Genomic DNA, 27675 nt, shown 5'->3' on the forward strand with positions numbered 1-27675 from the left:
ACATACTTTAATTGTTAGGTACATGTATGACATTCATACTATATCTATGCCATTTTAAGTGAAATTCCTTGAACTAGTACTGATATTGGAAATGCATATTTCCATCTGTATACGTATACATTAATGTTAAGTTTTATAAATATGTATATATAATATTTATATCAACTGTTCATGAAATGCTGCCATATATGTATGTTACCATTGTATAATAGTTTATGGAAGAGGACGTTTCTAAGTTGTTTAACTTGTGTCCAATTCCATTTGATTTTTTTCAAATAATATATGTTTAAACTAAAAACACAAAAATTCGGTCAAGTCCACCTATTTACTTTAAAATCGGAAATCGGAAACTTACTATTTTGCATACTAAAATATAAGCTCCGACACCAGTGCAGTTCCCTTAATTATGACCTTTTTAGAGTTAACCTTGTTGAGAGTGCATCTTTTAATTGTGGTCATCCTTGTGAGAATGTCTTTCACTATTTTATTGAATGTCACCTTTTTACAAACGAAAGACGTATTTTGGTTCAAAATTTGATTCATTTGAATGTTGCGTTAAATTTAGAAATTCTTTTGTTTGGCAATTCACAATTTTCCGTGGACCTTAACTCAAACATTTTTAGATCTGTGCAAAACTTCACTGAATCAAGCAAGAGATTTTGAATTTTGTCATTTAAAATGTATATTGGGAGAAGGCGTTGATAAGTTGTTACAACTTGTGCCTATAATCCCTTGTCTAATTTTGGCAATAACTATGTTTAAACTTAACTAAAACCCTCCTATTATATAGCAACACCTGTGTGATATGCAGATGTTCACTAATATCACGGACTCCTAATCTAATTCCGTGCTATTATCTCATTAAATCATTTTGAGTATAGTACTTTAAATTTAGTGCCTGTGATATCTAATTTTACTGGCTGATTATAATGTGCTAGCTTTCTGTGATAGTGTATAGCTTGTTTGTTGTTTTCTGTTTGCTTTTTATCATATTTATCGCAAAAATAGCGCTAATTTTTCTCTGTTTGATATACTATATGCGACGTTACATAAAGTTTCTTATATCTTGTTTGCCTATCAATGAGACAAATAATATTAACATGAACGTAACCGAACGCGTTTTGGAACTCTTTGTTGTGAAAACCAAAGTATTGCTATAACCTTTGACCTAATTATAATCAGAAAAATGATGTCTGCACGTGTACAATGTTAGTTGACGTTACTGTCGCACACGTAAAGTGTTCATGCTGTCATACCCGTGACAGTCTCCTGCCGAACACATAGGACTTGATCGGAGAAATGAAAAGGGCTTAATCAGGAAATGAACGAAGGACCGACTCAATAATTACTATTCTCTAGCTCTCTCTCTGCCCTCGAACTCGACAGCAGGTGATTATAAACTCGTACACATACTGACATAAAACATCATGACGTTAACGTGTACATTCGTACATACTGACATATATCATCACGTGACCAGTTTCTGATCCCTTAAGGCGAAATTGCCAAGTAAACAAATATATACAGACAGCAATGTGCATACTTTGTTTATAAAGACTTTAAGGGCTGTCAGTTACTCCAACAATGTTAGAGGTTTTACACGGCGAAAAACTTTTGACAGGCGCCGTCGCAGTCCGCATAATCATATCCGATTGAAAAAAGGCCGACCAGCGGCCTCTCATGTTATGGGAGTAGGCTGTCAGTATGCAATTCACTTCATTTACTCAACAGTGACATATATTTGATATATATTCAATCACATCACCATCATTGAATATCCCTGCATAATGGTCAGCATTTAGGGTAAAGGCAACAACGAACTGGTTCGCCTGTTGCCGGTAGAATGTGACTGGGTGGAATGCTGTGCTGGCAATGGGTGGGTGCCTTCAGCATGGTATATCTATCAGTGACTGATGTACATGTAGCACTATATATATGTACAAGTCGGCGTCAGATTTTTACTTTCATTATTATAAAGTAATACCACAGACTTAGATAACTAATTCCGTGGTAATATATACCCTGCCATGAATGCATGCATTACTCATAAGGAGGCTTGTCCTTAATGACCATGCAAGCTAATATAATTAGCTGTTGATAGGATGTTAAACCGTACAAAACCAAAACTTTGAATAATGCCATTTTGTGATTAAAGCTTTGATTCCAAAATTTGGCATAGGACATTTACTCAAAGGACAGGTTATATACTGATACTATGCATAGAGTATATCTTTACTTTTTTTGCAAGACAGATATCTTTGATAAACTTACATTAACTTGAAATAAAATGGGTATTTACAGAAAAAAACAACATTATAAGGATATCATACTTTTTGGCATTGTATGTTTCATTATGGATATTCAGTACACCATTGATGGTTGCAAAACAGAATTCTGAGTCTTTAACATACTAACTACTTAAGTTAAAACTTGAGTTGTCTGTGTATACTGACGAATCAAGTCTACTCGACTATCTACGTTACTGCTGATAGTGTGTATTTTAAATTCCACATGCATGATGTTCGAGTATTATAACAATTCTTTATCATCTTAAGATACAGAATGGAGAGCCAAGAGTTTTATCACCGCCTCCCAAAAGTGGTAAGTCTTTTTACCTGTATAGGAAATATGATATTCATTTATGTATGTATGAATGTAAAACCCATTCCATCTTGTCTGTCTTGAAGATCTAGAATGTAGATATCTTATCCAAAGTCAGTGTCAATACTTATGTCTTTTTTAACAGATTCTGTTTTTTAAAATGTTCCAATGAGAATTTATTTCAGTATGATTATTATATTATCTATATCAACTATTACACTGTACCTTGAAATTTTTCATGTAAAAGAAATCATTGATTAATTGTTAGGCCAGCAAAAAATATAGTTTGTTTCTGGTATAACCCTACCTACCTTAATTTTTAAGTGAATACCCTTTACTTTTTTAGTCAGTTTTTAAAGAAGCACTGTTAAAATCAAGCTCACTCTATATAAGCCAAGTAGAACTATTTAAAAAAAAATGTTATATCTACCAACTTAACTCAATTTTGCAAACATGTTACGCCTTACGGGAAACACACCTTTTTTGTTTGGCCTTATTAGTTTTCAATAAGTATCAATGTCAAATTACAAGAACTTACCGCTCTTGAATAAGATGAATGGTATGGAAAAATACAACATAGATGTATTACTTAACGAGGCTTTTTTTTAATTTGGGAAGGGACCTTTTTTGTATAATTTTTGGAAGAAAATAGCAGTATATACCAATTGGAAAGGATCTTTTTAGGAGAAAACCGCAAAGTTTGAGAATTAGGCATAAATATGGAATAAGTTTAAATTTTCATCATCCCAAAAAAGTCTCCAGAAAAAGACATATTACTAAAAAAATTACATTGTCTAATTAACACTGATATTTATAACCATTTAAAAGTAGTGTTATTTTAAGTTCATTGCGGACAGTAGAAAAGTCTTTGATGCAAACAGATTAGTACCATGATTATGGTTTTCAATAAATTGTGCATTAAGTTTTGAGCATACGTTTCTTTAGAAACTTAATAGTTTTTGATAATCTGAAGTAATCAGCAGTCCAAAATTGATTTGTTTAAAAACAGGAACTTCATGCTCATATCAATGGCTCCATCAGTGAGGACACAATAAAAAAACTATTGAAGAAAAAGGGACGAGAGGAGGAGGGTGCAAATGTGCGATTTAACAAGGAACAGACAGAACCACTGGAGGAGTAAGTGGATTAATTTCTTTCAATGAAATTGATTAGAGGCATTACTTTCTGAGGGGAGTAACTTCTACATACATTGTAGAAATAGTACTGCTTGATTTTATTAAAGAAAGGTTTGTTTTTAGTAGTAAATGTGCATGTTTGAAATAGGAATTAAACTACAATAATATTTTTTGAAAGGTAAAAAGAAATCACAAACCATAGGTGCTTGTATCTACCGCCTTGAATTAAAATCCAAAATCTGTGACGTACACACAATACAACTGTGTGTACATTGTAGGCATTAGAAATACCAGATACAAACACCTATGCACAAAATGAGAGCTGTTTAAGTTTGTTACAATAACATTTAAGCTGCTTACGTGGTTGTTTTTGTTTGTTATTTTTTTTATTTCTATGTCGATTTTTTTTCCAGTTCTTTCAAAAGATTGAAGTTGATGCAGACATTATCAAACTGTGCAGAAGACATTTATATTGTAAGTAATACAAACCTTCCTTATCTGGACTGTGCTGGTTTGATGTTACATTTCATCTTTTATTTAATTCATAATTATTTATGTACATTATGACTGATGTTTTGTTCCAAGCTGTTCATGTGACAGACTTATATAAGTGGCAGTCTAATTACTGTTTGCTGATTGCCTGATAAAAATGTATTAATAATTAAAGAAAATACTGTCTAAACTAACATAATGGAGAAAAATGTTTATGTAAGTAGAGTTTAAGCCCAAAAAGATGAGTCCTGGAGGAAAATTCTGCTTTGCATATTAATTAAGTTGCTTAAAACAGAGATAGTCTGACCCATTTTCTACTGTACACTGACCTTGGACAGTTATTTCCCTGTTATGTTTGTGTACTTCTACATTTAAACAAAAACAATCATAAGTTTCTGTGATAAAGCAAATTAGGGTAAATTCATTTATTTTGTATAAAGACAAAGTTTTAAAAAAAAATAGAAATGTGCGCAATTTGACATTGAATTTATTTGGGTAATGTTTGTACAGATAACTTGTGATGTGATTCAAGAATTTGCCTCCGATAATGTAAAATATCTTGAGCTGAGGAGCACTCCAAGGGAGATAACTGCTACAGGCCTGACTCGAGAGTTATATGTGGAGGCTGTGTTGAAGGCCATAAAAGACTCGGCTCACCTGGACATAATTGTCCGTTTCCTCCTCTCAATCGACCGACGACTTGGTGTGGATGTTGCACGAACAACTATGGAACTGGCAGAGCGGTACCAGGACATCAGCAATGGAGTGGTTATGGGGCTCGACTTCAGTGGAGATCCAAAGGTAAAATTTCTAATAAAAAAATTCTTTCGAAAAAACAGTTAAATAGGCCCAAAGGTAAAATATATTTTCTGGGTCTGACCTGTGCAAGATGAAGGTGACTTAACATATCTACCCTGTAGTAGATTTAGGGTCTAAAAGGAAAGTTTGTTGTTATAAACATTTGAAATCAGGGAATTCTTCATTTTCATTTCAATTTTCATTTGTTTTTATAACAATTGATCATTAGATTAAAGTTGGTGACTGTTTCACGATCTCAGCACAGGGTCACGTTACAATCACACATATGCTATACTGATATTGGTCACAACACACATAAACATACATATATATATACACGTGTATGTTTATTTGTGTTGTTACCCATATCAGTATAGCATATGTGTGATTGTAACGTGACCCTGTGCTCTCAGGGTATGTATTGGGTAAAAATTACCTATCTAGTCATGAATTCCACATATTTTTTAGCTTTGAAGCTGAATATTTTTAAACTGTATTGTTTGGTTTTATATGCCTCCCTTGAATACCTATGATATTGCATTTAATATATTAGAATATTATTGTGTGTATATTATACATTACCTGTATATGGCATCAGTGTAATATATCCCTCACCACCAATTGCCCAAAAATGTAAAGGTTAAGAGAGACACAATGAGAAAAAATTAAAAAAAAAAAGGTCTTACTTAAGGAATGATTTTTATTTTTTCAACATTTATGAGGTCATAACAACAATGGGTTTATGGACATATTGAATGAATCGCGCTAGCGATTCATGTAAAATATGTCCAAAAACCCATTGTTGTTATGACCTCATAAATGTTGAAAAAATAAATATCATTCCTTATATTTACATTGACGAATCCTTTCAGTGGATCGATATAACAACGAATAAAACAAATAAACAGGGTTTGTTCCTGCTTATACACGGGTGCAACGCAGTGGCGAGAACAGTGTTTTTTCGCGGGGAAATGTGACACTATCGTGAGAGATCTTAGCAACCGTCAACAACAATAACACAACAAAATGTAGTTCCATATTCAATGTTTATTTGTAGCACAGGACACGTGAATACGTGGATATTTCACAAAGCACAGTTCAATAATATTTTAAGATGTAAGAATTAAGCATCTAGGTCGGTCGTTCCGAGTGAGTAGTTTTTGTAGTGTATTACTACGCAGTGTGATCAGGTTACTATCAGTTCCCACGTGCTGAGATTCTATGAACACCTGTGTTATGCATTTATGAATGTAATTTTTGTCAATGGGTCTAAGCATACAGAATGTAAATATATATAAATACAAACTTATTACAGTTTTCTGCATAATTTTTTGTAAGTATGTTGAGATTTAGAATACATATAATATTTAAATATAATGTCAATCACAGTTAATTGCAGCTTTGAACATTAGGAGTATATTGCATTTTGAAGGTTTGGATTGATATTTTTACAGTGTTTGATATTTTTTGGCTTGTTAAAACTTTTATCTGATTATGTACATGTATATAGCATGAACAATATTCGTAAGCTTGTCTCGATAAATTTTAGTAACTGGTCACAAGAAAATAACATCAAACCAAGTTATAATACTGGTTAATCCAAGAATTCGGTTATCAACAATAAATATAAACAAACACAAACGGTCTATGTTTTAGTTTACCAAACATTATGTTCAAGACACTTCACTCAAAATTAATGTATTGTACATAAAGATATGTGTTGATTAGCAGGATTGTTTATTTACGTAGGCCAAATTTTCAACACCTGTGTCATCGATTTGTGGTCTTCCGCCCATGTTACTGGGTGGCAACTTGTTGACGACTCTAATAATTAATTAGCCAAAATAATTAATTAGCCAAAATGTATCTTGTTTAGCAGTAAACAACATTGCAGAATTAATTACCCCACAAGTGCCTCTTACAGGATGCAATGGTGGAGAGTTTATATACATATAACTAAAACAGACAAATTCCTTTGTCTGTGCTTTTGTTATTACTTCTTTGCTTATATATATCTATTTAAGTAATACTTATCCAACAGTCATTTGTTTGTTCGGATCAAGTCACAGTGTCAGATATAGTACATACGTTGACTTGAGATAGCAGAGTTATTATCAAGTATTGAATTCTTCTTTTTTTAGGTTATCAGTAGTCCTTCAATGATCTGAAGATCATTTACTGCGCAGCGTGGCCTATGTATAGGATAAATCTCGAGCAAACGTTGGTTAAGTGATTTGGAAGCACAGCCTGTCGAGGGCCGATAGGCCCGAGACAGGGTGCTTCCAATCACTTAACCAACGTTTGCGAGCGATTTATCCTACTTAAAAACTTTCATATCCCAATTGGACCCCTAAACCTGGTATAGGTGGACAGTTGGATAAACAGTGAATGGAGTTGTTTACCTGTGTTGTTCACACCTGTAAAATGCACTCACTGACACAAACACATATAACCCCAAGGCATTAATAAATGCTGATGGTATCAAAATGCGATCCAAATGGAATTGATATGAGCTGAGGTGTTCCGAGTACAAAGGTACCTGTCAGATATTTCCAAGGTCATTTCTGTTGCCAAGATGTCCAGTTCAGCTGACAATGTTTTTATTACGCAATCAACATTTACTAGTAAACGACCAGAATCCGATAGAGATACAGACGGAATGTTAAGCGATGTGCTTGATATGGAGCTCAACAAAGAGAACGTACCGGATTTCAATATGAACTACACATTTAACACTGTAAGACAGGAAGAGTTTAGTGACATTTCCGACACGGAACTGCAAACTCACCGGTGCGGAACAGGAGCAAGTAGCCTGTTCTGTTATAACACAAGGCACGAAACGGAAAACGTCTGGTCACAGTGAGGACACAGGTATCGGTGGCAACAGCAATTTGTGCATCAAAATTCGTAAAGGGGATGTGTTGGTGGAAATCCCTGTTTGAATATATATACTGTGAAATACGTAAAGCGGATGTGTTTGTGAAAACTTGAAACTTCGGCTAAGTGCATTGTACGTGTATATATTACAACGGCTGACTACCGTGTACCACCAGGTATTAAAGTTGGAATTAAAATTACATTTACTATCTTTCATATTTATTTGTTATCGTTTTCTTTGTTTATCTGTGTTTGTGTCTACAAACCCTATTCAACAGATGGGCATTCTGGGTGCGTTTGACATGACCCTGTGTGACCTGTTGGATAAGTGGAGATCCATTCATTAAATATCCAACCGCTAGCCGATAGTATGAATAGGTCACTACTTATCCAGCAGTCACTCAACATATCCAACGCCTAGCCGTTGGATAGTATGAATAGGTCACTACTTATCCAGCAGTCACTCAACTTATCCAACGCCTAGCGGTTGAATAGATGAAATAGTCAGTTTGTAAACACAATAGGTGATGTAATCGAAAGTTTTTAAATATATATTTACAATAATACAAAAATAATGAAAATGAATGAATTTGGAGTGCATAAATATTAAATTGTGATTAAAACTATGTACATAGGCTTATAATGAATTAAATGAATTTGTGCAGAACAGCTGGTGTGAGCTCTGAAAGTGTCGACTGTTGTGACAGTGACTGTATGGGATGGTACATAATACATTCCATTGAGTTATGGTATAAGGAAAAAATAAAAATTTATATGAATCTTTTTTGGTTGAAATGTGTCTGAAAGTGACATTATGATTTATGCGGGTTTTACTGTCTGATGGTATGAGTATAGCAGATGGGATTGCTACGGTTTGATGGACTATTTTGTAGAACATTATTAATATTGTGCGTATAGTCTTCTTTCTTGTAGTGTTGGCCAGTTTAATGAATTTATCATATCTGTAGGACTACTGATGTTATGGTACCTGTTACAGACATATCTGGCAGCTCGTCGTTGGACCGTCTCAATTTTAGAAGTTTGTTCAACTGCGTGAGGGTCCCATACTGTACATGAATATTCAAGTTTTGGTCGAACTAGCGCCAGATATGCCTGAGTCTTGATGTTCTGACATGATGTTTTTAAATTCCTTAAGATTTGTTGCCATTAGCTATGATGTTGTCTGTATGTTTTGACCATTTTAAGTTTGCTTGTAGTGTAATGCCCAGATACTTAGCTGAAAAGACCAGTTCAAGTTTGTGATTGTGGAGGATATAGTCATGTTTAAACTGGTTTTTTCTTTTGTGAGACTGTAAGTAATGTGCATTTGTCTGGATGGAAAGCCATCAACCAGTCCCGCTCCCACCTAGCAGCTGCATCTAAATCCAACTGTAGTGCATCACAGTCACTTTGGGTTTTGATGGTTTTGTAGATGATACTGTCATCGGCAAACAGTCTGAGCTTACTGGATGATAAGTATTCTGGTAGATCATTAATGTATACCAAGAATAATACTGGGCCCATGCAGAACTATGACTTGAGGGACACCTGAGGTGACTGGAGCCCGGTCAGATGACTCTCCATCCAGGATAACTGTTTGTGTTCTGTTACTTAAGAAGGCGGAGACCCAGTTTAGTGTTTCGTTTTAGATACCGTAGTAGTTTAATTTATAGAGCAACTTTTATGAGGAACTTTGTCAAAGGCTTTGGCAAAGTCAAACTTAATTAAGTCTGTTTGTGTGTTGCTGTTATTATTTGCGGCGAGGTCTTGAATGAATGAAATTAGTTGCGTTTCACAGGATCTAGACTGACGGAAGCCATGAATTAGATTATGGCTGGCGTAAACATACTTATGATGATGGCAAAACTCAAGGATTTAGATTGTTATATATTACAATTTTACTCATAATTCTCTCTCTTAATATCTCATCTGTAAATAAACAAAATGAAGGGTGTGTACCAATGGATTGTTTTTGTAAAATGAGTACAAAGCATTATAAGCTTTGGCTGACTAAATTATGACTATATGTTACTAAGGATTAGACAATTCATGTAATATACGGTTATATGTCAGCTCACAAATTACATATTTCTATTTTTTTCTTTGATCAGGAAAATATATACAGTACATATGTTGCTTGTAATTATATGTATAAAATCATTGCTGCATCTATTTAAAATGTATTAAAAGAAAAATGTGTTAATGGGTTTTGGGTAAGTTAACTAACTATACTTATAAGGAACTCTAACGTGTAATAATTACACACATTTTTCCAGACAACAGCTGTAGTTATACCTCTATCCTGAATTACACTTACTGTATATACACAAGTTTGATACGTGTGGGTATCCACTCTGGGAGAGTATTTGAATGAAGCAGCTTTCGAAATACTCAAATTAGCAAGTCATAAAACTGTCTTGAGAGACTATCAGTCTGTAGGGAATCATGAACCTGTCTAGAAAGACCACAGTCTGTAGTCAGTAATGAAACTGCATAGAAAGACCATATGCAGTAGGTATGAACCTGTCTAGACAGACCATCAGTGTGTAATGAAACTGACTTGAGATACCAGTCTGAGTGAGTCATTGACCTGTCTAAAGAGACTGGAAATCTTTGATGAGATCTGTACCTGACTAGATACATTTAGACTACCAGTGTTATGTGAATTGAACCTGTCTGAAGAGACCACCAATCATTTGTGCAATAGGAACTGGTATAAAGATACCTACAATCTCGAGTAATATGTGAACCTGTCAAGAGAAACTTTTCTCCCTTACTTGCTTGTGGAAGACAGGAATTGACCTGTGAAGAGATAAACCCGTCTTTCCCAAGGCTACATGTGCTATGACGTCATGACGCTATGATGTCACTCCGACACTGATTAACTGATGAAAGGAAATATTGCTGCCAGGCAAGTCCACCAAATCACTTCAACGTTTGAAATAGTTACGTTGTTTTGGCTGTGAAATTTTCATTAATTTTGTACTTATCCCCTTGCAACGAAATTTCGACAGGATATAGGATTCCACCCCTGTTACACTCTATGTCATCGCATTATTGACTTCATCCTCAAGGACATTTTATGAAACTTCATACAAGTGTTTGGTATGACAAAACCTTGAACCAGTTCGCATTTCAGGTTTCTATGTGAAGGTCAAGGTCACTGCTACTATTTTTAGAGAAAAAAATTGTCATCACTCTATTGACTTCATTCCTCAAGGGAATTTCATGAAACTTCATGCCAGTGTGTAATATGACAATACCTTGAACAAGTTCGTGTTTGGGTTTCAACGTTGAAGGTCAAGGTCACTGTTCCTACTTTTAGAAAAACTTTGTCATCGGTCTACCCATTTCTTTCCTCAATTGAATTTCATGAAACTTCATACAAGTGTTTGGTATGGCAAAATCTTTAACAAGTTCGTGTTTCAGGTTACTACGTTAAAGGTCAAGGTCACTTTTACTATTTTCAGAAAAACATCGCTCTAGCAAATTCATTTCCTTTTACATATGTCACAATGTGTGAATGCGACGGGATTTGTATCACTTGTGATGCCTTGGTTTAAGATATATATACAAGAATTGTTAGATTATTAAATAAGTATATTGTAAACGTTGTGCTTTAAATGAATTTCTGATTTTATGTTATGGGTTTATCACCCCTACATAACATAATTGTATTCATGCGCATCATGACAGGTACATGTACTAGCCTCGTCTGTCAATACACCTGTAATGTGATGGGTGTATTGACAGACGAGGCTAGTACCAGCTGTGGCATCATGGAATACAAGCATATGAAGATCACAGAGTATTGACACTGGCATGTTTATTTCGAGTATGGGAGAAAAAGAATCAAACATGATAGAAACATCTCGGGTAAGAGTTTGGCTGTCCAGCTCTTTTTTCATAATCTTACATCACCAATGATATCTTTTAAGGAAGTGCTTTTTTAGGCTTCTTAATTATGAAAATCATTAGGAGATGATTTTAGTTCCTGAAACAGGACTGTTTGTTGAGATGTTCTTTCCTGGTCTAATTGATGTATGGATATCGTTGATGCTAATAATTGACAGAACTTTATCTCGATATATTTGTTCTGTGTTCTGTCCAGTTGTATCTTATCTAAATTGACTAAGTCTACCAGTCTTAATATATCCATCCAGATAATTTTGTTAATTTTTCCCAGCGTATGAAACCATGTATACAGCCTTCTTTACTAGTCCTAAGGTTAATATATAACCATGTTAACTAGTGAAATGTAACTCCATGTTTATTAGCCTTAACCCATTCACCCCTTCAATTTTAAACTGTACCTGGCCAGTCTTCGATTTGACTTTAGGGGTGTATGGGTTAATGTTGTCATACTGCCATGTTAACTAGTCCCACCTTTACTTTGTAACTACATGTATCATGTTTATCAGTCCTAGCATTACATACATGTGTGCTTACAACCATATACATTAGGCCTACCATAATCATACTGCAATGTTAGCTAAACAGTCCAAACGTTACATTATAGCTATATGTATGTTTTATAGTCCTATTCTTACCATACAGCCATGTACATTAGTCCTAATTCAGCTCTAAATGAATATTGCAGCCATGCAGGTATAGAAATCTTAATTAAAAATAAATAATTATACATTGATGTTCATTTGTCCTAATTCATTATTAAACAATGTTCCTAAAGAAAAAGAAAAGAAAATACTTCTATGGAGTTAGGTAGTCTATTCAATGATATAATGATGAATTGAAAAAGATGCAAACTAATCAAAATTTCCCTCTCCCCCCCCNCTCCCCATTTACTGATATGTCACGTTATATCAGTAAACGGGAGCGATGTTAAGATATGATTTTAATTATATTGCATCATTACAAACTCAGATGGTAAAACAGTAAAACATTCTAATGGTTGGTTTGTATTTAATGTTTTGATATAATGTTGTCTTTCAAGTGCAGTAAAAGACCTCTCCTTTAGCACCTGTTTCCTCATTTAGACATTAAGTGTACCGTGTAGAAATGTGTTATCAGCGGCCAAATCTTAACAGTTACAGCTACAACTGGACATGTAAAGGACCTGGGCCCGTATTCATAAAACCATTCTTGTCCTCAAGCATGGATTTTGTGCTCAAACTGACTTTCTTATAACTCACTTAAATCATGTAAAACAATCAAAAAGTCAAATGTATACATTATAAAACAGTATTTGGCTTAATGTCTATTTTTTTTCTAAATCATTGGCAAAATAAATTCTCATTGCTAATTCATAAACAGAACAAGAAGTTAATTAGGCTTGAGCACAAAATCCATGCTTGAGGACAAGAATGGTTTCATGAATACGGGCTCTGCATTCTACAAAGTGTCAAAATCTCCTTTCAAATGTACTAGCCTGATCAGCTAGAGGGAGTTTCCCTTTATTTCAGCAGAAGGGCTAGTGCACACATGTCCAACTAGAAACATTGGGGTTTGGGATTCGATCCCAAACACACATTCATTTTTCATTTTTTCCTTCCTCTTCCACAAAAATTGGTAGGATAGACTTAATGGGTAATATCAACTGTTAAGTTTTCTTTTTTGTTTTTCTTTTATTTATTTGTATTAAAATACCATAATAAATAAGACCCTTGATTTCACTCCTTCACCCTTGTTTTGGCAGGTCATGACCTAGTATTTTGTTCTGAGAGAATGGCAACTTTGCATTGCAACATCATTCCATTTTATATATGCAGTACAGATAGTTTGTAGCGTTCACTAGAATGTCGTCCTGCTTTAAGAACACTTTACCACTGTAATCAACTTATTTTACAATCATTTAATACTTGGTTGTACGTTTTGAGAATAAATATTTTTAAAAAAAATATGTGTTGCACCTGCCATTCACCTTGAATTCTGTCGTAGGAATTTCCCCCATGATAATTAATGATAGCTTTGATGTAAATATACTTACAGTATTCCGTATGTTACTTTTTAACAGGTGGGCGATGCCAGGGACTATCTGCCTTTGTTTATAGAGGCCCACAATAGGGGGCTGAAGCTTACCTTACATTTGGCAGAGGTAATCCACTTAACATATCCCTAAGGACCCTTATGATTTGTTCTATTGTTAATTGTATGCTATATGAGATAAACGTACTTGTAAGAGGGTATACAGAGCTACAGCCAAGTTCTAACATGGAAATATTTCATAAAGTTGGCAACATTTCACGAATGTTCCTTAAGAACATTTCTTTACTTCAGTTTTTCATAAGAAAGCATTTCATGAGTTAAGTATGAATGTTAAGGTAGGAGGACTTCCTTAACTTCAGTAACCCCATAGTCAAGTCTCAGTTAAGTATGAATGTTAAGGTTGGAGGACTTCCTTAACTTCAGTAACCCCCTAGTCAAGTCTCAGTTAAGTATGAATGTTAAGTTTGGAGGACTTCCTTAACTTCAGTAACCCCAAAGTCAAGTCTCAGTTAAGTATGAATGTAAAGGTTGGAGGACTTCCTTAACTTCAGTAACCCCATAGTCAAGTCTCAGTTAAGTATGAATGTTAAGGTTGGAGGACTTCCTTAACTTCAGTAACCCCATAGTCAAGTCTCAGTTAAGTATGAATGTTAAGGTTGGAGGACTTCCTTAACTTCAGTAACCCCATAGTCAAGTCTCAGTTAAGTATGAATGTTAAGGTTGGAGGACTTCCTTAACTTCAGTAACCCCATAGTCAAGTCTCAGTTAAGTATGAATGTTAAGGTTGGAGGACTTCCTTAACTTCAGTAACCCCATAGTCAAGTCTCAGTTAAGTATGAATGTTAAGGTTGGAGGACTTCCTTAACTTCAGTAACCCCATAGTCAAGTCTCAGTTAAGTATGAATGTTAAGGTTGGAGGACTTCCTTAACTTCAGTAACCCCATAGTCAAGTCTCAGTTAAGTATGAATGTTAAGGTTGGAGGACTTCCTTAACTTCAGTAACCCCATAGTCAAGTCTCAGTTAAGTATGAATGTTAAGGTTGGAGGACTTCCTTAACTTCAGTAACCCCATAGTCAAGTCTCAGTTAAGTATGAATGTTAAGGTTGGAGGACTTCCTTAACTTCAGTAACCCCATAGTCAAGTCTCAGTTAAGTATGAATGTTAAGGTTGGAGGACTTCCTTAACTTCAGTAACCCCATAGTCAAGTCTCAGTTAAGTATGAATGTTAAGGTTGGAGGACTTCCTTAACTTCAGTAACCCCATAGTCAAGTCTCAGTTAAGTATGAATGTTAAGGTTGGAGGACTTCCTTAACTTCAGTAACCCCATAGTCAAGTCTCAGTTAAGTATGAATGTTAAGGTTGGAGGACTTCCTTAACTTCAGTAACCCCATAGTCAAGTCTCAGTTAAGTATGAATGTTAAGGTTGGAGGACTTCCTTAACTTCAGTAACCCCAATGTCAAGTCTCAGTTAAGTATGAATGTTAAGGTTGGAGGACTTCCTTAACTTCAGTAACCCCAAAGTCAAGTCCATTACTTAAATCAAGGATCAGTCATTGGGGCCTGAAAAACAATTTGTTTCACAAAGAAAAACTTGTGTCCTATTGCTGTTGTGTTTTGACTTTGAATTTCAGACTGTTGTTTTTGTAGTGATGCCATGGTGTACTAGCACGTATTAGCTTTAGGAAATCATTTGTCATACATCAACATATAGCATATAGACCAGGTACCTTTTTACAAATTGTTGAAATATAGGAATGAAATACTATTTAGAAACAAATACTAGTTAGAATTTAAAAGCTAATGTGAAAAAACGAATAAGCCATTCCTTAAGAATAGACAAGATTTTTATTAGTGGCAGAAATATGTATGGTTTATTGTTAGATATAAATATACATATTCATGCTTTTGAGAAAATATTTGTCGTGGTTAAATAAATTTGTAGGTCATGACACATGTTTCTGTAGTTTTACATTAACTTTAAATATACATATTTTTCAATATACTGAAAAAATAGTTAATATAAGAAACTTGTTCCTTCTTGTTAAATATAGGTGCCTGCCCCTGAAGAAACGAAAGATATACTGAAGGAGTTAGGGACAAGGACAGGTCGGATTGGGCATGGGACATGTCTACAGACAGAGTGTGGAGGCAATCAGACCCTTGTCGACCTAGTGCTGCAGCACAGGATACCCCTAGGTCAGTAATAAAAACAAGTAATAAAGGGCTACACTAGGTCAGTAATAATACAGGGTAACACATGGTTACACTAGGTCAGTAATAATACTTGGTAACACATGGTTACAATAGGTCAGTAATAATACAGGGTAACACTAGGTTAGTTATAATACAGGGTTACCCTAGGTCAGTAATAATACAGGGTAACACTAGGTCAGTAATAATACAAGTAATACAGGGTTACACTGGGTCAGTAATAATACAGGGTAACACATGGTTACACTGGGTCAGTAATAATACAGGGTGACACTAGGTTAGTTATAATACAGGGTTACCCTAGGTCAGTAATAATACAGGGTAACACTAGGTCAGTAATAATACAAGTAATACAGGGTTACACTGGGTCAGTAATAATACAGGGTAACACATGGTCACACTTGGTCAGTAATAACACATGGTTACACTAGGTCGGTAATAATACAGGGTATCACTAGGTCAGTAATGATACAGGGTATCGCTAGGTCAGTAATGATACAGGGTAACACTAGGTCAGTAATAATACAAGTAATACAGGGTTACACTGGGTCAGTAATAATACAGGGTAACACATGGTCACACTCGGTCAGTAATAACACATGGTTACACTAGGTCGATAATAATACAGGGTATCACTAGGTCAGTAATAATACTGGGTATCACTAGGTCAGTAATAATACAGGGTAACACTAGGTCAGTAATAATACAGGGTAACACTAGGTCAGTAATGATACAGGGTATCACTAGGTCAGTAATGATACAGGGTATCGCTAGGACAGTAATGATACAGGGTTACACTAGGTCAGTAATAATAAAGGGTTACACTAAGTCAGTTATAATACAGGGTTACACTAGGTCAGTAATGATACAGGGTAACACTAGGTCAGTAATAATACAGGGTTACCCTAGGTCAGTAATAATACAGGGTATAACTAGGTCAGTAATAATACAGGGTATCACTAAGTCAGTAATGATACAGGGTATCACTAGGTCAGTAATAATACATGGTATCACTAGGTCAGTAATAATACAGGGTTACACTAGGTCAGTAATAATACATGGTATCACTAGGTCAGTAATAATACATGGTATCACTAAGTCAGTAATGATACAGGGTAACCCTAGGTCAGTAATAATACAAGTAATACAGGGTTACTCTGGGTCAGTAATAATACAGGGTAACACATGGTCGCACTTGGTCAGTAATAACACATGGTTACACTAGGTCGGTAATAATACAGGGGATCACTAGGTCAGTAATGATACAGGGTATCGCTATGTCAGTAATGATACAGGGTTACACTAGGTCAGTAATAATACATCGTATCACTAAGTCAGTAATGATACAGGGTATCTCTAGGTCAGTAATAATACAGGGTATCCCTAGGTAAGTAATAATTCAGGGTATCACCAAGTCAGTAATGATACAGGGGAACCCTAGGTCAGTAATAATACAGGGTATCATAACACATGGTTACACTAGGTCGGTAATAATACAGGGGATCACTAGGTCAGTAATGATACAGGGTATCGCTAGGTCAGTAATGATACAGGGTAACACTAGGTCAGTAATAATACAGGGTAGTATCACTAGGTCAGTAATGATACAGGGTTACACTAGGTCAGTTATAATACAGGGTATCACTAGGTCAGTAATGATACAGGGTATCACTAGGTCAGTAATAATACATGGTATCACTAAGTCAGTAATGATACAGGGTATCACTAGGTCAGTAATAATACAGGGTAACACTAGGTCAGTAATGATACAGGGTATCACTAAGTCAGTAATGATACAGGGTTACCCTAGGTCAGTAATGATACAGGGTTACCCTAGGTCAGTAATAATACAGGGTATCACTAGGTCAGTAATAATACAGGGTATCACTAGGGCAGTAATGATACAGGGTTACACTAGGTCAGTAATAATACAGGGTATCATTAAGTCAGTAATGATACAGGGGAACCCTAGGTCAGTAATAATACAGGGTATCACTAGGTCAGTAATGATACAGGGTATCACTAGGTCAGTAATAATACATGGTATCACTAAGTCAGTAATGATACAGGGTATCACTAGGTCAGTAATAATACAGGGTAACACTAGGTCAGTAATGATACAGGGTATCACTAAGTCAGTAATGATACAGGGTTACCCTAGGTCAGTAATGATACAGGGTTACCCTAGGTCAGTAATAATACAGGGTATCACTAGGTCAGTAATAATACAGGGTATCACTAGGGCAGTAATGATACAGGGTTACACTAGGTCAGTAATAATACAGGGTATCATTAAGTCAGTAATGATACAGGGGAACCCTAGGTCAGTAATAATACAGGGTATCACTAGGTCAGTAATGATACAGGGTATCACTAGGTCAGTAATAATACATGGTATCACTAAGTCAGTAATGATACAGGGTATCACTAGGTCAGTAATAATACAGGGTAACACTAGGTCAGTAATGATACAGGGTATCACTAAGTCAGTAATGATACAGGGTTACCCTAGGTCAGTAATGATACAGGGTTACCCTAGGTCAGTAATAATACAGGGTATCACTAGGTCAGTAATAATACAGGGTATCACTAGGGCAGTAATGATACAGGGTTACACTAGGTCAGTAATAATACAGGGTATCATTAAGTCAGTAATGATACAGGGGAACCCTAGGTCAGTAATAATACAGGGTATCACTAGGTCAGTAATGATACAGGGTATCACTAGGTCAGTAATAATACATGGTATCACTAAGTCAGTAATGATACAGGGTATCACTAGGTCAGTAATAATACAGGGTAACACTAGGTCAGTAATGATACAGGGGAACCCTAGGTCAGTAATAATACAGGGTATCACTAGGTCAGTAATGATACAGGGTATCACTAGGTCAGTAATAATACATGGTATCACTAAGTCAGTAATGATACAGGGTATCACTAGGTCAGTAATAATACAGGGTAACACTAGGTCAGTAATGATACAGGGTATCACTAAGTCAGTAATGATACAGGGTTACCCTAGGTCAGTAATGATACAGGGTTACCCTAGGTCAGTAATAATACAGGGTATCACTAGGTCAGTAATAATACAGGGTATCACTAGGGCAGTAATGATACAGGGTTACACTAGGTCAGTAATAATACAGGGTATCATTAAGTCAGTAATGATACAGGGGAACCCTAGGTCAGTAATAATACAGGGTATCACTAGGTCAGTAATGATACAGGGTATCACTAGGTCAGTAATAATACATGGTATCACTAAGTCAGTAATGATACAGGGTATCACTAGGTCAGTAATAATACAGGGTAACACTAGGTCAGTAATGATACAGGGTATCACTAAGTCAGTAATGATACAGGGTTACCCTAGGTCAGTAATGATACAGGGTTACCCTAGGTCAGTAATAATACAGGGTATCACTAGGTCAGTAATAATACAGGGTATCACTAGGGCAGTAATGATACAGGGTTACACTAGGTCAGTAATAATACAGGGTATCATTAAGTCAGTAATGATACAGGGGAACCCGAGGTCAGTAATAATACAGGGTATCACTAGGTCAGTAATAATACAGGGTATCACTAAGTCAGTAATGATACAGGGTTACACTAGGTCAGTAATAATACAGGGTAACACTAGGTCAGTAATAATACAGGGTATCACTAAGTCAGTCATGATACAGGGTTACCCTAGGTCAGTAATAATACAGGGTATCACTAGGTCAGTAATCATACAGGGTTACTCTAGGTCAGTAATAATACAGGGTATCACTAAGTCAGTAATGATACAGGGTTACCCTAGGTCAGTAATGATACAGGGTTACCCTAGGTCAGTAATAATACAGGGTATCACTAGGTCAGTAATCATACCGGGTTACTCTAGGTCAGTAATAATACAGGGTATCACTAAGTCAGTAATGATACAGGGTTACCCTAGGTCAGTAATGATACAGGGTTACCCTAGGTCAGTAATAATACAGGGTATCACTAGGTCAGTAATAATACAGGGTATCACTAGGGCAGTAATGATACAGGGTTACACTAGGTCAGTAATAATACAGGGTATCACTAAGTCAGTAATGATACAGGGGAACCCGAGGTCAGTAATAATACAGGGTATCACTAGGTCAGTAATGATACAGGGTATCACTAAGTCAGTAATGATACTGGGTTACACTAGGTCAGTAATAATACATGGAATCACTAATTCAGTAATGATACAGGGTATCACTAGGTCAGTAATGATACAGGGTTACACTAGGTCAGTGATAATACAAGGTATCACTAGGTCAGTAATAATACAGGGTAACACTAGGTCAGTAATAATACAGGATATCACTAGGTCAGTAATGATACAGGGTTACACTAGGTCAGTAATAATACATGGTATCACTAAGTCAGTAATGATACAGGGTATCACTAGGTCAGTAATAATACAGGGTAACACTAGGTCAGTAATAATACAGGGTATCACTAGGTCAGTAGTGATACAGGGTTACCCTAGGTCAGTAATGATAGAGGGTTACCCTATGTCAGTAATAATACAGGGTATCACTAGGTCAGTAATAATACATGGTATCACTAGGTCAGTAATAATACAGGGTTACACTAGGTCAGTAATAATACAGGGTAACTCTAGGTCAGTAATAATACAGGGTAACACTAGGTCAGTTATAATACAGGGTAACCTTAGGTCAGTAGTAATAAAGGTAAACAGACACCTGTATAGCTTAAAATATATGAATATTAATAAATACACAATGTCTTTCCTATTGCTGTCGTGTTTTGACTTTTAATTTCAGACTATTGTTTTTGTAGTGATGCCATGGTGTACTAGCACGTTTTAGCTTTAGGAAATCATTTGTCATACATCAACATGGAGCACAGACCACCTTTTTTTTGTTACAAGGTTTATAAACAGATCATTTATACCACTTGAGGATTCTCAGCTACTCTCAGCCACCTTTTTGCACCCGAAATTTGAACATCATTCTTATATTGAATTTCCTAATTAATGAATTTCTGTGCAACATTCTCAATCAGTTTCAGAGAGTTCCACAGCCCTCGTTGTGGCAGTATGCCTTCTCCTTCATGTATACTGAGTAACTAGATGTCTTTCAGGTTGAGGCAAGGAATTTAAATATGTCAAGCAGCAAGGACACTAGCAAATTGGTCTTGATCAAACTAATATAATAAATTTATTTCAAGTTGATGGCCATAATCGTGTTAATTATATTTGTGACAATTTTAGAATAATATAGTTCCTCAGCCCTCGTGGCATTACTTCCTTCCGTGTGGATATTGAGAAACTTTTACCTCCGTTTTTTTTTCATCTATGAAATTTATGCATTACAAGGTCCTCGTCCAACGCTGCTTGATTTTCATCTATCGGATACTACAGAGCAATTCTCTACCCTGGTTAGCCTCCGCTGACCATCTATTTCAAATTAATGTACACAATATTTATAGATCAAGAGCAGCTGAGATAATCTTCAAGCAAAGTAGAGATAGTGTTTTAGATTGTAATGTGTATGTATATGTTGTTTTGTATCTACTGTCTTATTATCTCCTCGCAGCAAAAGTTCAAGTGATATATATAGGATTCTGCCCGTACGTACATTGTATGTTCGTATGATACACTCTTTGTCATCACTATACCGACTTCATTCCTCAAAGGAATTTCATGAAACTTCATACAAGAGTTGGTATTTGGCAATGCCTTCAACAAGTTCTTGTTTTGGGTTTCTACGTTTAAGGTCAAGATCACTGTTACTATTTTTAGAAAAATCTTTCACACCACTCTTGCAACTTCATTTCCTCTTACATAGGTCACAATTTGTGAATGCGAAAGGATTTGTATCACTTGTGATGCCTTGTTATTATTATTGGTATACATACTGAATAATGATAAGCTTTTCAGATGAAGATATGTTCAAGGTTTTGACAGTAGCTGACATTGTCTGTAGTTGTATACTTTCTTTGTGTAGACTATTTCAAATATCAGTGCAGTTTCGTGTACTTACTATAGATTTTTTAACCAAACAGTAAAAAAGCACAACGCACAACACTGCAAACAATTCATTTAAATGTTGAGGCGTCACATCCCTCGTTTTCTCAGCACCCACATCAGACAACATCATGACTTTTCAATGCACACCTTATATTCATGTATAATTACTCATTATATTATGTGCTGCCTTTTTCTTTCAGTTTTAAAATTATTTTGGAGAATGAAATTTCGATTTGAAATTATACTGTTAATTCTATGCAGCAAATTTGAATTTAACACTACTTGTTAAAATTATTTACAATCATAATGAATTAAAGTGTTTAGAGCTTCACTTTATTGACCAGCAAAATAATTGCAAAGAAAAAAGAACATAAAAAAATGTATTGAAGCATTGATCACAGTATTTAATTCTTGCAGAGCTCTGTTTAACATCCAATGTCAAAGGTCAGACAGTGCCAAACTACGATCAGCATCAGTTCCAGTTCTGGTACAACAAAAATCATCCCTGTATCATAGGCGTAAGTATACATCATGGATGTTTATGTATTTAACAGGTGTAACTGTATACGTTGGTATTTAGGAACTTCAGAGTTGTAAGTGTACATAGTTGTTGGTGTTTATGTACTTCAGAGGTGTAAGTCTACTTCACAGGTGTAAGTGTACATTGTTGGTGCTTATATACTTCACAGGTGTAAGTGTACATAGTTGGTGTTTATGTACTTCACAGGTGTAAGTGTACATATATTGTAGTTGGTGTTTATGTACTTCACAGGTTTAAGTGTACATAGTTGGTGTTTATGTACTTCACAGGACTTGTATTTGTACAATGTTGGTACTTATGTACTTCACAGGTGTAAGTGTATATTGTTGGTGCTTATGTACTTCACAAGTGTAAGTCTACATACATGAAGTTGGTGTTTATGTACTTTACAAGTGTACGTGTCACAGGTGTAAGCGTACATCATAGATGTTTATGTATTTCATATGTGTATTTTTTTACGTTTTTTTAGGTCACCTGAGCTTTAGCTCAAGTGACCTATTGCTATCCGTTTTGGTCGGTCCTCGTCCGTCGTCCGTCGTCCGTTAACATTTTACATTTTAAACTTAAAGTCAAGTTCTGCTAGGCCGATTGAACTGAAACTTTGCAGGAATGATTGACTGATGGTCCTGACAAAGTGTTGTTATTTTTCGGGTCGATCAGAAATCAAATATGCCCGCCACGGCCGCCATTTTGAAAAACTGTGTCAAACTTAAAGTCAAGTTCTGCTAGGCCGATTGAACTGAAACTTTGCAGGAATGATTGACTGATGGTCCTGACAAAGTGTTGTTATTTTTTGGGTCAATCAGAAATCCAATATGGCCGCCACGGCCGCCATTTTCAAAACCTATTTCAAACTTAACGTCAAATTCTGCTGGACCAATTGAAGTGAAAGTTGGTTGGAATGATCGCCTCATGGTCCTGACAAAGTTAAGTTAGCATTATACTATTGTTTACTCAAATTGGTACATATTTCAACAACAAAAATAAATATTGTAGGTGTATCATAGGCGTAAGTATACATCATGGATGTTTATGTATTTAACAGGTGTAACTGTATACTTTGGTATTTAGGAACTTCAGAGTTGTAAGTGTACATAGTTGTTGGTGTTTATGTACTTCAGAGGTGTAAGTCTACTTCACAGGTGTAAGTGTATATTGTTGTTGCTTATGTACTTCACAAGTGTAAGTCTACTTACATGAAGTTGGTGTTTATGTACTTCACAGGTTTAAGTGTACATAGTGGGTGTTTATGTACTTCACAGGACTTGTATTTGTACAATGTTGGTACTTATGTACTTCACAGGTGTAAGTGTATATTGTTGGTGCTTATGTACTTCCCACGTGTAAGTCTACATACATGAAGTTGGTGTTTATGGACGGTACAAGTGTACGTGTCACAAGTGTAAGCGTACATCATAGATGTTTAATTATTTCATATGTGTATTTTTTTTCTTTTTTTTAGGTCACCTGAGCTTTGGCTCAAGTGACCTATTGCTATCCGTTTTCGTCCGTCCTCGTCCGGCGTCCGTCGTCCGTCGTCCGTTAACATTTTACATTTTAAACTTAAAGTCAAGTTCTGCTGGACCGATTGAACTAAAAGTTGGTAGGAATGATCAGCTCATGGTCCTGACAAAGTTAAGTTAGCATTATACTATTGTTTACTCAAATTGGGACATATTTCAACAACAAAAATAAATATTGTAGGACTCAGGTGACAGGTAAGGTCCATGGGCCTCTTGTTTTTTATGTGTATTTTTTTACGTTTTTTTAGGTCCCCTGAGCTTTAGCTCAAGTAACCTATTGCTATCCGTTTTCGTCCGTCCTCGTCCGGCGTCCGTCGTCCGTCGTCCGTTAACATTTTACATTTCAACCTCAAAGCCAAGGTCTGCTGGGCCGATTGAACTGAAAGCTGGTAGGAATGATCGCCTCATGGTCCTGACAAAGTTAAGTTAGCATTATACTATTGTTTACTCAAATTGGGACATATTTCAACAACAAAAATAAATATTGTAGGACTTAGGTGACCGTTAAGGCCCATGGGCCTCTTGTTTTTTAGTAAATTCATGTCCTACATGCTGTATTAACAGCTAATTAGGTCATTTAAGGATGTGCCTCCATACGTTATGTAGGGATGTATGTGTGCTGGAGATAGGGTATGTTCTTGTAAATCCTTCCTTACCATAGCGCAGATCTGATGCCAACTTTATAGTGCTACTTCAATGAAATGTAATGCCACAGGAACCCAGCACAGCTTTCCTGGTCACATTATACTGACAATGAGTTAACCAGGTGTTGCTATTCCCCCTAAATACTGAGCGTTAGGCAGGGCATACATGTACCAACTACCATTTTCAATAACTGGTATGTCCCGGCATTGGGACACAATTGTTAAACATAAATTTATTTTGGTCGATTATATGTCCCCAAGCTTAAGTAGAGGCCACAAATGCACATCCTCAATTCTGCATAAGGTTCCAACATTAGTCGCCTTTTACGATCAAGCAGGTGGGTTCTTTTCTCAATACCCAACCTTCAGAGGTGCACTTATGTAAGTGTACATTACAGAAGGTTATGTGTTCAAAGTGTGTTGTGTACATCGCAGATATTTATTTTCTTCACAGGTGTAAGTGTTCATCATATATTTTTATGAACTTCTCAGGTGTACATATGTACGTGTACATCAAAGATGTTTATGTACTTCACATATGTTAATGTACACATAGGTATACTGTATGTGTCTAAGCTATACAATTTTGTTTTAAATCGCCACAATATACGGTGATTGATATCAATCAAATGCTCGCTACCATCGAGTTGCAAAGTACGTGTGCAGTGACTGATCTCAATCAAATGAAAACTGCAATCGCATTGCAAAGTATTTAGTGCAGTAAGCACTCAAGCTCACAGTGACTGATCTCAATAAAATTAGCACTACGTTCGAGTTGTTATGTATATGTGTAGTGTCTGATCGACAGCTGAGTTGCAATGTATTTAGTTCAGTGACTGATCTAACATAAACACCATAACTTAGTTACAATGCATGCGCGCATAACAGTGACTGTTGTGAATCAAACGAACACTACAAACGAGATACATTGTATAACATTGACGTACAAACACGATGAAAAGTTAAATATGAAGTACACACTTATTAAACATCTTTTGGAGTAGGAAGATTTGTTTGTATTATTGTGAACATATTTTGCAATCAGATTACGACGATAAGGAATGTTCGGTTAAGTGCTAACATACACAGTTTAAGGCTGCAAAGTGTTACATGACAAACATTATGTTTATTGCTTACGTAGTTCTTCCGCTAGAAACTTTCAACATTACCGAGAGATATTGTATAAAAACCTCCATCCAGTAAGATCAATGACGAAAATATTTAGTGGTATCCTTTGTCCCACTAACAGCTGCTTTCATCTCCATCCTGATTTCTTGGATGCCAATCATTTCTATTGATATACTGAACGAGTATTGCGGTGTATCCAGGTTTCAATGATATTGAGTCATATTTTGCTATAAAACACACATCGATGTGGTAAATGGCCATTCTCATAGCACATATGTTACACCGCGGATGCCTCATTCATTGCCAATCTCGTCAACTTTATTAGGTACTTCCCTAAATTGAATTTGATAGAAACTACTTTAGATTTATCAACATGAAAGACATGATTTATGATAGCAATCAACGTGTGTTACGTCAGTTTGCAGATTGTTGATCATCTTTGGCCAGCCCTTACGACTCGCAGAACGGCCTCACAACGTGAGCTGTTGATCACAATCCTAGTTGAGATTGTGATAGCTATATCGACACAGATGAACGCGCGATAGAAAGGGTCCCTGTCAGTGTGTCATCTGATTTAATTTTCCTCAAGGGTACGCAGCATTAATGTAATAAAATATGTGATATGCCTGCGAGGAGTAGGTAAAATGCCGTGAACAAGTCCATGGACGTTACGAGTCATATTTGGTTTTCATTCGGGCATTGCATTTACTACAGTGTACCTTCAGTCCCTTAGGAATACTAACGTTAGTGCAGGCAAATTCGCCATGCACCCAAATTCGCCACCCTGTGACGAAAATGCCATATGACGTCATAATACATAAAATGTGACGTAAATAACGTCACCATAGTATTCAACACAGTTAAAGCCTTCAAATATTTTGACAAGAAGAGGTATAAGAAGGGAAAAGCTATACTTTTAATCAAAACAGTTATGAAATATCTTGTAACACAACGAAACTTAAAAAATTGGTCTGTGCGACGGACATCTCGTCAACTAAACTCATTAATCTGAGGCCAGTTGGTTGTTATTTAGTGTAAATTTATTACACACACATGAAAATACCCATATCTTAACGCTAATTGCAGTTAATGCAAGTAAATTGTTTTTCTACAAGTGTACTTTGTACATGTACAATGTACTGACGATCCACTGCGTGTTTATGGAAATGATGATCGGAAAGATTCGCGATTTGATAATTCGTCAGTTTCCATTTTCATGCAATGTGTATTTAGAATACAATCAACCAGTATCTTTTTAAAAGTATTGTTTGCGTCTTACATTCAACAATCTTACAACACTTAAATTAAAATACCATCTAGAAATTTTCTAGATTTATATCTGAAAGGAATTAGTTGTCGGCCTGAAAGTACTGCTGTACAATCGCATGCTGATTGTACGTAGAGACCGACATTTACCAAAGAATGAGTTTTACATGAAAAAGTAAGTACATTTACAACACCTGGCCGGGCAGTCTTTGTTGAATAAGTTTTCAAGCCCAAGAAAATCGTTTTTATTTGTCAGATGTTTCCCGTTGACGTGCAAGACTATCGGATACGTACATATGTGACAAATTATCCAAAAAGACGGGGGGCGATCGTTGAAAGCCCTGGACCCTCTCATCCTGACCCGATAAAAATTATAATATTGGGCAGCGATTTGGAAGTTTATATTTGTTAAGGACAGAGTCTTTATTGCGTATCATGTAAATTGACATCATCTCAGCCGATACCCGTCATCTTTCTCAAACAACATTAGTCAGT

The 27675-nt window shown here is 35.8% G+C and overlaps 1 protein-coding gene across 2 annotated transcripts in view; it reads left to right on the forward strand.

Moving 5' to 3' along the window:
* The first annotated feature begins 1163 nt into the window (after positions 1 to 1163).
* The window catches only part of LOC110462166 (adenosine deaminase-like protein), a 54849-nt gene continuing 28337 nt past the window's right edge, over positions 1164 to 27675 (forward strand). For both annotated transcript variants that reach the window (XM_021516013.1, XM_021516012.1), the window contains exons 1-8: positions 1164 to 1389; positions 2556 to 2601; positions 3611 to 3738; positions 4151 to 4211; positions 4740 to 5030; positions 13879 to 13959; positions 15903 to 16047; positions 22496 to 22596. In XM_021516013.1, the coding sequence (XP_021371688.1) occupies positions 2563 to 2601; positions 3611 to 3738; positions 4151 to 4211; positions 4740 to 5030; positions 13879 to 13959; positions 15903 to 16047; positions 22496 to 22596 (846 nt within the window). In that variant the 5' untranslated portion in view covers positions 1164 to 1389; positions 2556 to 2562. The remainder of the gene's footprint in view (positions 1390 to 2555; positions 2602 to 3610; positions 3739 to 4150; positions 4212 to 4739; positions 5031 to 13878; positions 13960 to 15902; positions 16048 to 22495; positions 22597 to 27675) is intronic.

This window comes from Mizuhopecten yessoensis, unplaced genomic scaffold (assembly GCF_002113885.1).
Source record: "Mizuhopecten yessoensis strain PY_sf001 unplaced genomic scaffold, ASM211388v2 scaffold10755, whole genome shotgun sequence".
In the NCBI taxonomy this organism is placed as follows: Eukaryota; Metazoa; Mollusca; class Bivalvia; order Pectinida; family Pectinidae; genus Mizuhopecten; species Mizuhopecten yessoensis.